The 18,001-nt window shown below is 51.4% G+C and overlaps 1 protein-coding gene across 3 annotated transcripts; it reads right to left on the bottom strand.

The window, feature by feature from the left end:
- Window positions 1-628: 628 nt before the first annotated feature.
- Window positions 629-8,910, bottom strand: TBXT (T-box transcription factor T). 3 transcript variants are annotated; one of them, XM_060167948.1, is made up of 8 exons: window positions 8,705-8,910; window positions 7,957-8,221; window positions 7,065-7,199; window positions 6,174-6,235; window positions 5,997-6,058; window positions 3,946-4,122; window positions 2,772-2,901; window positions 629-902 (listed from the first exon to the last, which is right to left on the bottom strand). In XM_060167948.1, the coding sequence occupies exons 1-8, from the start codon at window positions 8,908-8,910 to the stop codon at window positions 629-631; spliced, it is 1,311 nt and encodes a 436-aa protein (XP_060023931.1). The 3 variants fall into 3 exon arrangements, with proteins under 3 accessions (XP_060023931.1, XP_060023932.1, XP_060023933.1); XM_060167949.1 differs by having other exon boundaries at window positions 3,946-4,119; XM_060167950.1 differs by lacking the exon at window positions 3,946-4,122.
- Between the last annotated feature and the right edge of the window lie 9,091 nt (window positions 8,911-18,001).

Raw genomic sequence — 18,001 nt, 5'->3', positions numbered from 1 at the left:
AGAAAATGCCTTCTGCTGATTGTCTTTGGCTACATTATCAGAAGAAAAATATAAACAGTGGTAGGTTTAACAGTACAAGAGATTAGCTACATATGCATAAAATAAACACATGCTAGCGGGCAGAGCTGGACACTTCCACTTTAACTACAATCTGCCGTCCTCAACTATGATTTGATTCTGTCTTTCACAGCTCAGCTCCAACTGCGACCCCTGCCGCAAGGGGGACCTGAAGGCTACTTGAAAGCAACAAGGAAGAGAATTAAAAGTGTGCTTTTTATCTCAGGAGCGTAGGACCAGTGGAGTTTACATAAGTGCCAGTCACCTGCGTGCTGTAGGGGAAACAACGTTTCCGCGCGCTCGCAAGTCATTTTACTGTGAGTCACGGCGAGTTAGGCCAGCTGCATTGCTTGCACGCTTGAATTCACCTGCAGCACACAGGGACCCAGGACGGCACTGCCACCACCGAGGATGAACAAAGGTGGTGTCAGTGCGGCTCTCCAACGAACGTGTGTTCTCCTCTTATTTATTTTAAGGCCTTATTCCCTTCCCCCTCCCCATGAGCCTACCAATCAAACCAAGACTTGCTGCCACGAGAAAGTCATTGCATCTTTAAGACACAGGCTCCGGCTCACATGGACGGAGGTGACACGGGCGTCCATGAGGCTAGGAGGCGGGCCTGGGCGGAGGCATCGTACTGGCTGTCGGCAATATCTGTGGCCGAGGAGGCCCCTTCGTACAGTGGGGATCCCGAGGAGGGGGGAGCGGAGACTGGATGGGCGAGAGAGGCAGAGTGAGCAGAAGAACCTCGAAAGAACTGGGCTCCCAGCCCGTTGGATATCCCTGCCGCCTGGGCACCGGGGGTGATGGTGCCGCCGCTCACCGACCACAGGCTGGGGTACTGACTGAAATGGAAAAACAGACAAGTCAGAGACCTGGGAAGGGGCTCCAGGTCAGCTGCAGGAGGGGAAAACAAGCCCCCCAAATCCCACTCCTGATAAGTGGGTTACATGGCAGCTTTCTTTCAAACGGGCCCCTTCCTCTGTGTCACTAAACCACACTCTGACGTGCATAGAAGTTATTGTCTCATGTATTAACAATGAACAAAATCATTAGGACAAAATCAATAGTTAAAAAGGCTGCTGACGTAGACATAACTCCTGGCAGAGCAAAACACTCCAGCTTTGCTCATGTTCAGAATCCAAAGTTCTCAGATATACTGAATCAGATGTTTCAGAGGATGTGTTTAAGTATCTGTTAACTAGCATGCCCCCCACCCTGCAGTGATTCCTTCGAGGGGGACGACAGGCTTCTCAAACACCGAGTGGTGGAGGGTGAGCAGCCAGTGACTGCTGTATGGGCAGCACATCTCAGCACGCGTTAGTTAGCCTGACCCACGGCAGGAAGAAGTGCACCAGCAGTGAGACCCGGAAGCAAATCCCAATTAAATAGCTTTATCACGTTAGCCTTGTTCTGCGACCACCTCTGAGGCTCTGTTTCCCCATCTCTGAAAGAAGGAATTGGAAATGGGTATTAAACCCCCCAATCTGGGAACACAGGCTTGAGTAGCATGACACTAGGCTACAATTTTGTTTCAGGAAAATGTCTCTCTCTTATAGTAGAATCCTTTTATAAATGAATAATGAGACTATACGCTGTCGTGGGCTATACAGTTCACCAAGCCATGTCCTGCACTTCAGATGCATTTGAACGTGCAAACAGGCCTGAGTTAAGTGAGGTAGGTTACCATCCCCATTTTACAGATGCAGAGAAACAAGGCTCCGAGATACACTGACAACCTCTAACATCCTCGGGGCGGGGGGGGCCCTTTGTAACCTACAGATCATCCAATTTACAGCAGTTTTCTAGATTTTCTAGTTTTCTAGCCTTGGAAGAGCCCCGGATTATGTATTGCTTGCTTTACTTTTAACAGTATCTTATTTTAAAGGAATTGTTTCCTAAAAATAAAGAATTAAGATCTTAGGCAAATAGCGATATTCTATACACAGAAACTGTTCTGCTTTTGAGGTCAAGATGCCTTGTTTACAGACTCAGTCTGCTGTAAGCCAACTTGTCCAATCATTTAATATCTTTGAGTCCATTTCCTCATTAGAAAATGTGGACTGACCTCTAGTTTTGTTATTTTAGTTCTCTATTGTAATAATCCTATGAAGAAATGCAGTACATTTACCGACCGGCTCGATTTCTTTAAGCCAGTCTCCCTCTATATAATTTTCGAGTTAAGAAAATAGTCATCATTCTTTACAAGTTGCCCGGCATATTCGTTAAGAACATTGATTCTACATCCACAGAAATCCAACAAAGTTATTTCCTTAATTTAAATCCGCCTGTCAAAAAAGGTTCTGGAAACATTTCTGCAAAATTCACCTACTGACCCCAATAACCCTGTAAAGACAGGCTGAGGCTGGGGTTATCTAGTGCCCTTTTCTTGAAGAAACAAGGCTCAAGAGACTTGTCCATCACAAGAACTAGTAAACAGCAAAGGCAGGATAGGGTTCCTGGTTCCCTTGCGTCACAGCCCAGCTCCCATCCAGCCTGAGGGAGCAACTGGTCTTCCCAGAGGACAGGCTGAAGCAGGAACTCACAGCATTCATGTAACCTGGGGTCCCCGGACACACCTGGCTAAACGGTCAAGTTATAAACAAAAACCTGACACCCATAAGTGAAGGGCGGAATAGAGGCCAGTGAATGAGACGGCATGAAGTCACAGGCACTCCCAGGACGGTTTGCATCATTCCCCAGACATACGTTACCTGGAGCCCGTAGGAGAACCAGCATTCGGACTCATGGGGAGCATGCTGGTGTGGGCAGGCATTCCAAGGCTGGACCAATTGTCGTGGGATGGGAGCATGGACAAACACGCAGATGAACTGTCAGAATACGCTACGGGACGTAAGAAAGTGTCATTACTGGTGGGATCTTCCAAGAGTGACAAAGTGCATTGAAATACTACCAATAGCTGGAGCTACCCAACGTTGAAAACAAAATGTGTGCGATATTAAGTAGAGAAAACAGTCCACTAGCCTGCTAAATTGGTCATCAGAGGCTAACACTTATTGTCCAATGTATATATTTGAATATATTCCAGTCCCCAGGCTTTTTCTTTATCATTAGATCAACAGCTGCCCTGTAGAAATGGAATCCTACAATCACATGATTGAGGATTAATTACCTTTAAAAATAAAATCAATGCAATTTTAACCTGACTTTTCCCCAAAGGATTATTTCTTAAGAATTAAAAGGGCTTTAGAAACCAGGCAAAATTTAAAATATGATCTTCTAGCCTCTGGCTGGACAACTATTTCCTTCCCAAATAAGCTCCTTTCATTTCAAATCAGCTTTAATTGCTTCATTGTTTTATGGTGTTCATTCACTTTTTCCCTCCTTTTGGAGCCAGACAAAATGAAGTCTGGGCATCCATGGTGTTCGAGAGAATTAGGTCCAGGGATCTTCACGGTCTGGCCCGCTGATCACAGGACTCGAGCCTGCACCAGGGTCGCCTAGGGGCTTGTTAAACCACCAAGTGCTGGGCCCACCCCTAGAGCTTCTGATTCCGTGAATCTGGGGGCTCTTCAGATGATACTGGGGCTGCTGACCCGGGTACCATACGTGGAGAAACACCCGTGTGTCAGTCAAGCTAGGAACTCGAGTGCCTGGCTGGCCCGACATCATCACTTTCGAAGGGTTCATGAAATATCCAAACCTGGGCGCCTAGACATGGGCCCACAGTCCTGGAGTAAGAACACTGGAGCAACAACGGCCACATTCAGCCCCAAAGGCCCCCTGGACTGGACGTCTCTGTGGTCGAGCCAGCAGTAACACGGACATGAAAAGAAGGTCCCTCTGGAGCCCTGCAGACTGCCTTTCCCTTTCCAGAGGTCTTCTGGCCACCCCCAAAGCCCGGGCCTGCTTCCGCTCAGGACTTACTTGGAGAATTGTTCCGATGCGCGTAAGGGCTGGGGTAGGGGGCTGGGCGGTGGTTCCTCAGGGCCGGGTACCTTTCACAGCCGTGCGTGGAGGGAAGAGAGAGGGGGCCTCCAAATTGAGGGTGAGGGGTGGCAGGTGGACACAGGGTGCTGGTTCCAGGAATCAACCACCCCCCTGCTGTGAGAGAAGAATGCTGAGTGCCTGACTTTTCACCACTTCCATTATTTAAAGAACAGGAGGGGAAGCCCCAGAGGTGCAGCGGTGAGGGCTCCGAACTCACTGCCCAGGACCAGGTTCACCCTGGTCAGGGAACTAAGATCCCACAGGCTGAGCGGCATGGCCCCCCAAAACCCCAAAACACACAAACAAACAAAAACTACCAAAAGACGGGAGGGCAGAGGCCAGGAAGTGGCAGATCTTTTGCTCAGGATTCGGGAACACCGAGGACCCAGCGGAGTCTTCAGGTGCCTCAGGCTGGCCAAGGTTTCTAAACCCACAGGACAGCCGAAACCCTGGGAGACTGACCCCGACCTCAGCCAAGCCTGAAGCCTCCTAAACACCCAGAATCCTCCCGGCCTCTTACGGGATGTTCCGTTCCCCCAGGCAGGTTGGCTTTCAGGGCCTACCCTCTGAGCTTGAATATAATGTAAAAAAAGACAGAATTCAGACTCAGAGCCAGGCGCGTTCAGGACACACAGGACGAGCCGTGCAGCGGAGGCCCTCGTCCCCCTCATCCCACCCCACACCGTAGCACGGAGGGGCTGCTGTCCTGGCTGGAGGGGCACCCGTGTTCCGCTCACCTTTCTTCTGCTTTAGGCCCACACTCTCCCCGCCTTACACATCAATCAGAAAATTGTTCCAACATTGCCCTGCCCTCCTTTAAAACGCCAATTTCTTCTCCATTTCCTTTTTAACTTTAAAAAAGAAATCAGAAAAACAACCACTAGGAGGACGACAACTCTGGCTCCAATTCCCAAACTACAAACAATTCTTCAGACAGCATTCAAATGAGGGGAAGGTCCAGATGTGGCCACAAAGTTTGGGCTCCATCACTTGCCAAAGCAGTTGTTCATATTCTGCTCTATGACGCGGCAGCCCATGAGCCACTTAGGAGAGCTGTTTGCTAAATTAGTCCAGAAGATGACAAGAAGGGAGGGAGGGAGGGAGGGAGGGAGACAGGGAGGGAGGGAGGGAGGGAGGGGGAGGGAGGGAGGGAGAGGGAGGGAGGAAGGGAGGGAGGGAGGGGGGAGGGAGGGAGGAGGGAGACAGGGAAACAGGGAGACAGGGAGGAAGGAAGAAAGAAAAAGAAATAGAAAAAGAAAGAAACACACACAGTTTGAGGAGGGTGCCACGCTGGTTCGTCCAGACTCCTGAAGTGGGCAGCAAACACTAACTTTCCTCTCTCAGGGTCCCCTCCCTGCGTGGAGAGGAGGGCTAGACACAGCTCTTCCTCCTAACGGACTCTGCTGCAGACCTGCATCACTTCGCTGGCTCATGGAACTCCTAAAGGAAGCTAGACTTAAAGCAGACTTTTCCATCCTACGCTCCACTGCTTCCAGCATGAGCTGATGGGCCATTCCCAGAACCGAAGCAGGCTAAGGGGAAAACCACACGTGATCACAAGCATCATCCCAAACATGGTCCTCCAGTTTTCAGTCATTAACAAAAAGAGAAACCATCTCAAAGTGGATACGAGCCGGGCTCTCCTCTTGTGCCACACAGCAGGGTGTAAACACCCATCCAGGCCATGGCTGGAGCTGCCTTGAAGCACAGCAAAAGAACCCCCGCAACTTCTCCCCAGGCTTCTCTGTCAGGAGTCCTGTGGGCGGGGGGAGCATCCGCAAGCCCAGATGGAGCAGAGGCTGAGGGCCAGTAGGTTGAGGACCAGTCGTAACAGCATCAACACACAGGGCCAGGTGCCTCGCACAGCAAAGGGCAACGTGCTCCCCAAGGGCACCCAGAAGCCCTGTCTGCTCCATCCCCGGCTTCCAGCTCCCAGCAGGCTAGCCCCTGAAACAAGGTACATCTGGCCAGAGCGCAACAAACCGTACATGGGGAGTGCCCAGACTGCTGGCTGTCTCCGGGGTCTTCCATCACGTCCTTGTGATGGCTTCTGCCAAAGAAGTGCAGCGAATTGTCAAGGAGGACATTCAGACACAGTATTTGCAGCAATAGTTCAGCTTTCTGCACACTTCTTTGCTCAAAGGGTATAGTTAGAATTCTCTCACCTTTCCTTTGCATCAAGGAAAGCTTTTGCAAATGGATTGTATTTAATTTTAAGAGCTGTGATCTGAAAAACAAGAAGTTGCGTTTACTAGTAGGTTGCTCATTCGCCAGAGGATTCAATCGGGCCCCAAGAAATCGGGGACCCCCAGCGCCCCCTCTACATATTCAAATGCAATCAGATTTATTTCCTGGTGTATCTTTCTATTTGGATCTGAAGTAGCCGAGGAATCATCGTATTTTATAAGGAAGAGCACAGTCACGGAAAGCTTTTAGAGGCTGACTTTCCGAGTGGAATTCACAATACGTTTAACCTCCTGCTGACAATGTGCTGTGTGTATCAACCAGACAAACAGGGCTCAGAACATAACCCGGGTCTGCTTGGGAACAGTGACTGGTTCTAGCTGGCAGTCAACACCCACCGACAGCTTGACCCGCTAATCACAAACCGCCTGCACTTTGGGGTCAGACTTAGATACGGATTTACAGGCACTAGACTGGATTCTGTATCTAGGTGACTCCTGACACCACAGATTTGGAGGGATGCCCCCAACCCTTTTAGGAAGATTCCCAGAGTAAGGAGAGGCCCCCCCGCCCCTTTCTCTGAAGTCCTGTTCTTAATTTCTTACAGTCCTTTAACCTAAATGTTTTATTCATCTTTTCATTTTGAGCCTTTAGTAGTGGACACTTTTATGGAAAACTAAAGGGGAAAGTGCTTGAATGAGTACTTATTTTAAAACTTTTCTCCCGCTGTTCCAATTTTATAGTTACGGTAAATTACTTGAAAGGGCACTAATTATCAGTCTAAAAGTACAATCATCACACAGGCTCCTGGCATTCCCAGGAACCTCCAGCAGAGCCTTCGCCAGACCGATGGCTGCCCGCGCCCCTCTCACCTCTTCGTTCTGATAAGCGGTCACCGCTATGAACTGCGTCTCCGGGAAGCAGTGACTGGTGATCATGCGCTGCGGACCCCCAACTCTCACGATGTGGATTCGAGGCTCGTACTTATGTAAGGAGTTCAACATGATCTGAGAGACATAAACACGGGAATGGTGATCATCAAAGTCCTACCGTTAAGACGAGAAAACATCCACGTGTCCTGCTGAGGAGGAGAAAAACACATCCAAGATGCAGAAAATCCTGCAGCTCGCAGGAAAACGTCTTTCCTGTTGAAGTCGGTAGGTTTCCCATTAGGTGCTGCTCTCACCACTAGTTTGGAAAAGGAATGTGAGATGCTGCACACCATTAAAGGCAATGAATGCCCATCACGAAATGCTTTGACCTGGTAAAGTTCTAAGGCTTCCAGGGCAGCTGCAGACAGCTTTAAATGCCTGAGCGAGATCACAGCTTACGGGAACACCGGGTCTCCCAGTAACAATCCCCAAGTAAAGACGTTCTGTAGAAAAGGACAGATTTACAAGTTTGTTCAGACTCCACGCAGTAAATATGTGGACGTATTCAGCGCTAAAGCGACCGTTTAACTATCAAGACTGGTATTTTCTCTACCCCTAGGAAAGTTGAGGGCTAGGACGCAAAAGTTCCCCCAAACTTGAGATCTGCCTGAGTGTTCAAAGGGGAGGCTTTGCGCCCTCTCCCCGCTCTCCAGGCCTTGGTGTTACCGTCGTCAGTTTACTATAAACAACACTGCAGGCTGAACCGAGGAAGGCAGATGTCACCTCCGTGCGCGCAGCGCCCTTCCAAGGCTCCCCGGGGACAAGGTGCAGAGTCTCGGGGGCCCCTCCTCGCGTCGTCCGCCGCCCCGTCCCCGCACCCCATCACACCTACCTGGCCCCCTCCATTGAGCTTGTTGGTGAGCTTGACTTTGCTGAAGGAGACCGGCGCCTTCATCCAGTGCGCCCCGAAGTTGGGCGAGTCGGGATGGATGTAGACGCAGCTGGGCGCCTGCGGCTCAGGCTTGCCCCCTGGCACCCACTCCCCGTTCACGTACTTCCAGCGGTGGTTGTCGGCCGCCACGAAGTCCAGCAGGAAGGAGTACATGGCGTTGGGGTCCAGGCCAGACACGTTCACCTTCAGCACCGGGAACATCCTCCTGGAAAGGAAGGAGCGCAGCTGGAGGACCCCGGATCTGACCCGTTAGAACGAAGAAGCCAGGGGCATCTGCATTTGGAGCAAAGAGGAGCCCCCTTGGGAACTTACAAAGGGGACGCCCGAGCGCCCCCCTTCCCAGGACTCTCCTAGATCCACAGGAACCCTCCTCACTACCCACCCCCCGGCCTCCAGAGGCAGGGCGGGAGGGGACCTGGCAGAGGGTTGCAGCACCCGGGTCCAGCCCGCGGGGCAAGCGTGGGCGAGGCGCGGCTCGAGGGAGTCCCCCGGCAGACCCTCGTGCCCAGAAGTGAGGATTACGCGAAGAAGTCCCAGAGGGACAATTAGGGGCCACAAGGGTCTGTTCCCCAGTCTGAGCGGAAATGAGCAAAAAGACCGGGAGAAAGTGTTGGAAGGTAAGGAACTTTGCAGCCCGGCTGCCCGCCCGCCCGAGTGCGTGGCACACGCCGGGTTGGTGCGCGCCTACCTGCCGTTCTTGGTCACGATCATCTCGTTGGTGAGCTCCTTGAAGCGCAGCCACAGCTCGCTCTCCTCCAGGCCCACGCGCAGCTCGCGTTCCGTGGGGTCGCCCTTCTCGCTGCCCGCCTGCAGCTCGCTCTCCACGGCGCTCAGCAGGTGGTCCACTCGGTACTGCAGGCTCTTCCCCGCGCCGTCGGTGCCGGGGGAGCTCATCCTCCCGCCTGCTCCTCCCCACCGCCCCCCGAAGCCCCGACTTGCTACCCGAGAGCCACCTTCGCCCCAGTAGGCGGCCGCTCTTCCAGGAAGAGGGGCCGCTCGGGCCAAGACCTGCGAGGCGCCCGGGTGCAAGCACAGACCTGGGAGGAGGGCGAGGATAGAGATCCGGGGGGGAGGGGCGGGGGAAAGGGGTGGGGGGAAGGTTATTCCACTTGAACTCCCGCAAGGAGCTACTGGAGGAGGTCTCCGGGGAGAGAAAATCGCCCCTCGGCATAAATAGAGCCTGGGGAGCCGCCGAGGGGGCGCGGCGGATTGGGCCGCGCGCCCTTTGAAGTGCCAGGGCCGCTGCCCATTGGCCGCGAGCGGCCATATCAGACTCAGCCGGGCGCGCCGCGGAGGCGGGGGGCCAACAATGGGCTCCCGCGCCTGCCTTCTGTAAATCCGGAGCCAGGCCCCGCGAGCCCCGGCCCAGCGCCTACACCTCCGCCCTCCTCCAAATGTTTGCACCTCCATCAAAGCGGCCGGGCTGGCCCCGAAGGCCGGGAGGGGATGGGGGACGGACGGGGTGGGGATGGACGGGCAGGGCTCCCGAGCTCGCCCCGCACGCACCTCGCCGAGGAGTTACCCGGCTGCCCGCGAAGCTCCCCAACTCTCGCGCGCGGGGCCCTCCAATTCTCTCTCTCTCTCTCTCTCTCTCTCTCTCTCTCTCTCTCTCAGTGCACCCGGGACCCCGCAGGTGTGCCTGCCTGGAGTCGCACCGCGGCTCTCACCTGCGCCCGAGACTGTGTCCGTCCCTCGCCAGCGACCATCGCGCACAGCCACGCTTAAGGGCGCGCCCTGTGCCTAGCCCGGGTCGGGCTGGTCTCCGCTCCTCCGAAGGCTCAGCCCGCCACCGAGCCCGGTCCCGTTCCGACACGTCCCTCGGCCCGCGGCGCTTCAGGTGACTCCGCTAACACCCACGACCATGGATCAGCCCACCCGGCGTCCCCTGTTCTCCGCAGCCCTCGCTTGTCTGGAAAGGGAGGGCCCACGCTCGGAGTCTCTGCCCACGGGCCCATCCAGCGTCCCGAGAGGGAGATGATAGGCCGAAATCAACCAAACGACCCCTTGAGGGATGTTTCCTCGCTCCCCCCTTATCCAAGCAGGACTTTGAGGACGAGGTCTGTGCGCGCACTGAATGTAACCCGAGAGGTGGCTCCACTTCTGTGGGTTCTGGTCTCTGCTTTCGCGGAAGGTGAGAGTGGGAGGGGGGCGGGCCAGGCGTTCCTGGCGAGCCGGGTTCCAGGGGCGTCTCCCCACCCGGCCGGCCGCAGCGCCCGGCCGTGCGCGGCTCGAGTGGTTTATCACCTTTCGGGGAGAACCTCCGCCAGGAGAGCGAAGGAAAGGTGACAAAGAGCAGGAAATAGTTCAATAGGGTCTCTTCAGACAATAACATTCCTCCTAAAACGGGAGCCCAGGAAGGGGGACGGCAGCAGATGCTCGGCGTCGGGACGCGGTCTGCGCGCCTCGGTAAAGAGGGCGCGTGGTCCCAGCCTCGGTTCCCCGCGTCTGCTCGGCGCTCACCCCACCTCACGCCCTCTGGGAAAAGCCACGCATCGGCGGGGCACCCATTCCGAACAACCCTGCGCCTTAGCAAGGGGGCTGGCTCTGCGGGGAGGTCGTGGAATCTGCGCCCCGCGCTAACCCTGCCCTGCCCCGCGCGGGGCCGGGCTCTCTCCGGGGTCGAGAATGCCGGGGGACCGCGCGCCCGCAGCCCCCTGGGGAGGGGTGAGCGCGCTCCCCCGGCTACCTTTCCGCCCCTCTCCAGATGGGGCCTGCGGAGTCGCGAGGCCCGGCGCACCCCGCCACTGTCGCATTTCTCAGTTTTTTTGTTGCTGTTGTCTAGGATGCAAGGAAATGCCCAGGGAGCTGACCCGAGGGGGAAAGTTTCCTTCTGGAAAGAGGCAGCAAAAGGACCTCATTTGCTCCCGGCACCCGGACCCTGCTGAGTCGCCTTCCACCAGGCTCTTCGGGCCATAGGCTTTGGGGGGCTTTCCGGAGAAATTAAAGATGTCTAAAGGTCATCTGTGCGGTTGAGACCTCCCGAGCCTGCGCACTTAGAATAAAGGGGGGTGGGTGTGAGGTGGAGGGGGAAGAAGCGTGGGTACCAGGCAGTTGAGGGTCTCTAAAACCCCCGGCCGGGAGCGAAGCTTAGGACACTCCTTGACCCCTGAGGCGGGAGCTCTCCTGGCGCTGATGCTTCGGGGTCGATTTTCCCAAAGTCTAGAAGCGCGGGTGAGGACCCGCGGGTTTACCAGGTCGCTCCGGTAACTGTGGTTCGATTTCAATTCGGCTCCACAAACGGGAGGGGGCACGGACAAATAAGAATAAAGCTCCGGCAGAAAAGAATGTTAGCTCTCAAACGTGAGCAGCGACATTTCTTCCCTCCAGAAGGAAGGTCCAGGGTTCCAGAGCGGCGCGCGGGAAGCTCAGCGCGCAGCTGGGCGAGACGCGGGCTTAGGGGCTGCGCCGTAGCTGCGGAGGTCCCCGGACTGTCACCGCCTAGTAATTTTCCTTTCTCCTCTGTGCCTGATTTTCTGGATCTTTGTTTCTTGGTTCTCAGGATAAGCGTCTCCGCTCTCCGGGTCCTTTCAATGAAGGCTGCCGTGCATGACAGTTTACAGCCAAAAACTTCCTCCCGCCCAGCTATAAAGAATTCCCAGTTAATAACAAGGTGCTTCCTTGCGGGGAGGAGGGGCCAGGGCTCCCCAGATGTTTCTTTCCCAAGGTCTTTTTCCCGTTGGGAAGTCTAGCCAGCCGGTCCAGAAAAATAAGTGAAGGCCTTAGACTCCACCAATAACTTAGGAAACATTTTACAAAAAAGCACATACACACACACACACACCCCTCATTTCCCAGAGAGGCGGTTTTCCCCAGACCCACCCTCCTCTCAAGCAACAAAACCATTTGTCTTGTGGGAGCGGGTATCAATGGTGCCGTAACAGGCTCAAGGGCAGTCAGGGCAGGGACAGCGTTGTGGGACCCCCGCCATGCCCTCCAGTTACCTTCTTTTATTTTTTCTTCTTCCTTAAAAAATAAATTGATTTTTGATTAGATAGTTTGTGCTCACTGTAGAATATACTGGACACATGATGGACGTACATATCTGTATATACATGATGTGTGTGTGCTCGTGTGTGTGTGTGTGCGTGCGTGCGCGCGCCTATGAAAATGCAAACCTCAAGCGCTGATCACTGCATGTGTGGGTGTGTTTTCCTCAACTTTTTTTTTTCATTCTGTTCTTCTGGTGAGCCCTTCTTCCATCCTGGTTAAGCGGACTTAACAAAAGCATCTGTGTCCTAAATTTAAGACAACATATAAAGGGCGCTTGATAGCAAATCTTTTCTGTCACTAGTGGGTTTTCTGTCTATCCCACTGAAAGAAACCCGATGAATTTTGTTATGGTTTTTAAAGTTGCACAATATAATTCTTCAGACTCCATAGCATTGAAAGTTTTCAAAGGCCACTGGGTTGTCTGGGGCATCTCTGGTTTGTGGAAGAGAGCAAAGACTTGTTTCTCAAAGCCTTTCCCAGTAGTGTCCCAGCCCTGGACCTGGCTGACCTGTCACTGCAGCCCCAGGAAGAGGGCAGTCGGGCTCTCATTTTGAGCTTCCAGACCTCTCTCCGGAAGTGCACGCGAGGGTGTGGCCCTGGCAGGTGTGGAGTTGGATTATTAGCCCGAGGAAGTGCTTCCAGACCAAATCCATCCTGGCTATACTTTCTCAGCCACAAAGCTTTGTCACAGATGACAGTGTACGGTTTCCTGATGGGCGTTTACACACCAAAAACAAACAAACAAGCCTGGTGAGGCTGAACGCCTGGGATTGTGACTTTTCTCCGTAAAACTCCAGCGCAGTTGCCTCCGTCCTGGAATCCCAGGCAGCAGAAGAGAAATCTGTAGGTGGCTGGACTATGGTCCCTTCTGTGGCGGGTAGCTTGTTCTCCTGGGTTCTTGAGTTTCTCAGGCCTCGTAGTTCATAGTTTGTCTTCAGGGTGGAATGTCTTTCTCCCATTTTTCCAGGAAGGCCGCGAAAGCCCTTTCAGCCATCTCTTCAGCCCTGGCCTGTGTTGTGGTAACAATTTCAGTCCTTCTGTTTCCACCTTATCTGTGTTTCCAAATCAGATTTCTTGCCTGTTCTCAGCTTCTCCACTGTTTCATCCCTTAGCCTCTTCTGCATGTATTAAGTGGCTTGTGAAATGTTGTTCCCACACCACTCTGTCAGTTTGCTTTTCTCCGTCACTTTTGGTTTTTACTGCCTCCAATGAACAGTTTCTTTTTCTGCTGTCGCCTCGGTTTTCTGACAGTCCTGATCCCCCAAGTCCCTCGCCTCTGCCTTGCATCACAATCTCCTCGCTCCTTGAGGCGCTGTTTCTTAGAAGCCATGCTTTTGTGTCTCACTGAAAAGGCCAAACAGTTTTCTGAATTCATCTTTTGCTTCCTGCCGTCTATTATTTCCAGAGACTGCTTCTCCTCTGAGTTCTAGGAATAACCGCACTGCCCCTCACCCTTCACACTTGGCTCCCTGCTCTTTTCTTTCTCCTCCGTTGGGACGGGGTGCCCGGGGGTCCCCAGCCTGCTGGCTGCCCCAGGGACCCCTCAGCCACACTGTGGGACAGGCGAGGTGCAGGGTAGGGTCTGTCTTACTCACTCGAACCAGCACTGGACTCCTGCTGTTGAGTGCCTAGACTGGCAAAGTTGGGATGCTGCCAGCATGGGCTTTTTGTTATTGTTTATTTTTTTTGTTTTTTTTTGCAGTACGCGGGCCTCTCACTGCTGTGGCCTCTCCCGTTGCGGAGCACAGGCTCCGGACGCGCAGGCTCAGCGGCCATGGCTCACGGGCCCAGCCGCTCTCAAGCCCCCCTGGAGACCTGCTAGGGGGCATTTTAACAACACGTGGGCGACACATGAACCCTTAACATTCACGAAAATGCAAGAGCCACGGGATCCGGAGCGGCCTTTCTTGAGCCACTACTCACTGACTTGAATCGCCCATCGTCCTGAAGACGGTAAAGCAGGGGTCCCCTGCGGAGTCGTGTACAAAATGAGACCCAAGAATGAAAAGAAATCAGCTCCTCCAAGGGAAGCAGTGAGGGTGAAGCAGTAGGAACATCCTTTCGGGTATAAAGTTACTCAAGAAATCATGCCCGGGAACTCTACCCAATCATTTAATCGGTGACCTTATAAAATGGCATTTCTCCTTTCTCTATACCTTATTTTAGAAAATCCTCCTTTGGCACTGAATTAAATCTGAAGTCCCAAACCAATTCTCTTATAGGAAAGAATGCTGGACACGAACGGATTTGGGAATGAGTGGCGTACACTGCTTGTGCTGGACCAGCTCTGAGGTTCCCAGTGCAACTATTCAACAGGAAAGGCCGACATTATGTCCCAAATGAGGCCAGCCTGTGATTGCTGCGGTGAGAGGGGCCTGGCACGAAGGCTCTGAGCCCAGAGGGTCAGGAGCCTGACGCTTCCTAGAGGAAGCAGCAGGGAGAGCGCAAGGTCCCAGGCCCAGGAGTGGGAGGGAGGCTGCTGGAAAAAACAGCATGCAGTGCCTTGATTCTGGAGCAAAGCTGAGGACAACTAAGAGAGACTGGACTTTTAATGACAGTGGAGACTCCAAAGACCCAATCACCTATTTAATAAGAACAAAGGGGACGTTAAGACAGGAGGGCCAAGTCTGGTGGGAAAGCTTAAGGTGAGGCCGGTGTGCTAGGTGCCCTGTGGTTTGGGAAGAGGACACCGGAGGGCAGAGGTCAGCAGGCAGGTATGGGGGGGGGCACTGGGCAGGCTTTTGAGACGGTGGGATTCTGGGATCTTCATGGACTAGATAGGAAGAACTCTAGAAAGGTCTGCACTGTATCCTAGAAACTCTGGGGGCACTTTTAGAGACTTCTTGTAGAAATTCCCATAAATACCATAGACCAAGACGAAAACAAGGGAGAAGGAGAGATATTGTAAGGATATTTGGGGAAGGCCTATCTGGGGGAGGGGGAAAGACAGGAAGACAGACGGAGCCCTGAGCAGAAATGCCGCAGCTGGGGTGAGAACAGAGAGCCGGAGGGTGTCCATGGGGGGCGCCCCGAGGGAGAGCTGGGGGCTGGTACGACAAGAAGGGGGAGCTAAGATGCATCCTCCCTCCATATCAAGTACCAGACTGATAGTAAAAAACGGGACAAAGGGGAGGGCTTGGCATGTCGGTGAGAAAAGGGCCCCAGTCAATGGTTCCCACCACGGGGAGCTTGCCAGCTGAAAAGAAGCCGCTGAGGGGGAAAACCCATTTGGAAATCAGGATTAGCACGTTCTACAACCTCAACTCACACAGCTTCCAGGGTCCAAGTGTCCCAGCCCGAGAACACAGGCAGGAGGAAGTAATATTCCCCGCGGGTCTATTATATGCGAGGAGTCCCGCATATGTTATCAGCCAGACATCAGCTTTGCAAGGTGGTGAGAGGTCCTCTTTTATATTCAGGAAACTAAGGCTCCAGAGAGAAGGAAAAATGGAGAGCAGCTGGATTTCTGGTTTGTCTTACTTTAGACTCATCTTGTTTCCACCAAACTAGGTTAAATATATGGCAAGTGGAAACAAATGTGTTTATCTCTCTCCTACCCACCACGTTCAAAAAACTATTTATAAATGGAATGTGGCATGTGTGTGCGTGTGCGTGTGCGTGTGCATGTGTGTGCGTCTGCGTGTGTGTGTGTGTGTGTGTGTGTGTGTGTGTGTGGTTTGGGGAGGGGAACTGGTTGGCTTAAATACTTTGAAAAATCTGAAAAAACAGTTTCATAATACGAAGGATGACAATATAATAGGAACTGGAGGAGGAAAACATCTCATCCTTAAACAACTCACAATCCAGCCGGAGATGCTGGTAATTAGAGAGAAAAGCAAAGGCTAAATAGTGCTTAAGCCTGAATACATCATCCTAATTGTGCTTCCGAAGCACCCTATACAAGACAGAATTATTATCCTCCTTCTTTTAAAAATTTTCATAATAAAATAAAATGTAGATCAGAGAGGTGAAGAAGTCTCCCCAGGGTCACAGAGTTCATGTGGAACTGTAACTCCAAGCTATACTAGTGGACTACAGTAATTCCAGAAGAGAAGTACGTAGGAAGACTCAAATTGTGTTCTTGGACTTTGCCCGATTCACTTTTTGTCAACTTGTATAACTTTCAAGATCATCATTAACCTCAGAGGCTGGCTTTTAAAAAAAGACCACTCTACTATTGTAGCTACTTCCTTTGGGTGCTAGAGGAATTGATGAGGTTAAAGGCACTGAGAAAGGGACTTCCCCGCCGGTCCGGTGGTTAAGACTTCATGTCTCGAATGCAGGGGGCCGGGGTTCGATCCCTGGTCAGGGAACTAAGATCCCACATGCCGCACAGCCAAATAAATAAATAAAGGCACTGAAAGAAAAACCTGGAACGTTGTGGGAACTTGTACAGTGTTATCTGCTGAGGTTTGAATACAGCTATAAATTTATACATCTTGTGATGCCCGTGAGTAAGAGTTCCCATAGATGAGCTGTAAGCCTAGAAAGGGAATTTCTGGGTAAGGTCCACCTTCGGTATTTATAGAATTGGCTGAATTGTTTTCCAAAAGATGTTGCACCAGTTTTATATGCCACCTGCAGTGAGTAAGGTTCCTCTTTCTTTGCATCCTGGCCAACACTTGATATTGTCGAATTTTACAATTTTTCCAATCTGAAGGGTATAAAAAAGAATGTCATGGTTTCAAAAGGCGCTTCCCAGATTACTAAGGATTTTGAGCATCTTATTGAATCTTTTTCTTTTCTTTTAATTGAACTATAGGTGATTTACAATGTTGAGTTCGTTTCTGGTATACAGCAAAGTGATTCAGTTATACATATATATAACTTTTTCATATTCTTTTCCATTGTGGTTTATTATAGGATATTGAACACAGTTCCCTGTGCTATAGAGTAAGTCCTTGTTGTTTATCTGTTTCATATATAGTAGTTTGTATTTGTGAATCCCAAACTCCTAATTTACCCCTCCCCCACCCCCTTTCCCCTTTGGTAACCATAGGTTTGTTTTCTTTATCTGTCAGTCTGTTTCCGTTTTGTAAATAAGTTCATTTGTGTCATATTTTAGATAGCATATACGTGATATCGTATGGAATTTGTCCATTGAATTTTTTTTAATTCAATTACAGGAGGTTTTTTTGTAACGCTAATACTAATCATTTGGCTATTTTATAAATAGTAAAACATTCTCTCCCTTAATGACGAGTCTTTCATGTCCTTGATGATACCCTTTTGCCAATAGGAATTCTCAATTTTAATATGGTCAAAGGTGTCACACTTTTCCTTTCCACTCTATGGTTTTTGTGCCTTTGTTTAAGAGAGCCATTCCAACTCCCAAGATAGTCTCTCATATTTGGAAAGCTGTATAGCCCTGCCTTTTTAGTTGAGGACTTTAAACCACTCAGAACTGCCTTCTGTGCATAAGATGAGATAGAGATCCCCTTTCAATGTGGAAAATCAATTGTCTAAGCACCGCTTATTAAATCATCCATTGTTTCACTAAAGATCGGCAATAAGTCTGCCATAAATAGTTTCTGTTCTGCATCTGATTCTGGGCCCTCGGATTCTGGGCTCCCTATTCTAATTCATTGATGGATGGTTTTATCTATGCTGGTGCCAATGAAGCACTATTTTAATTGTTCTACGGCTTTAAGTTAGGGCCTGACATGTAGGACAAGCCCCAGCCCTTACTATTTTCTGTTTCCAGTGTGTCTTGTCTGTTACAACTGGCTGCTCTTCTACATAAACGTAAGAATTAGCTTGTCAAATTCCATGAAAAATGATTGAAATTGCATTAACTCTAAAGATCCGATTGGGGAGCACTGACATCTTTGAAATATATAGTATTTCTCTCCATGAGCATGACACTCCTTTTATTTAGGTCTTTTTAAGTGTCTCGCAGTAATGTTTTACAATTTTTTTCATAAAGGGTTTACACATTTTTTCCCCAAATTTAATCTTAGATAATTAATTTTTACTGCTATTGTAAATGGAATAT

The sequence above is a fragment of the Lagenorhynchus albirostris genome, chromosome 12 (assembly GCF_949774975.1).
Source record: "Lagenorhynchus albirostris chromosome 12, mLagAlb1.1, whole genome shotgun sequence".
NCBI lineage: Eukaryota > Metazoa > Chordata > Mammalia > Artiodactyla > Delphinidae > Lagenorhynchus > Lagenorhynchus albirostris.
The sequence above is the reverse complement of the archived record's forward strand: the minus strand, read 5'-3'. Positions and strand labels throughout refer to the sequence as shown.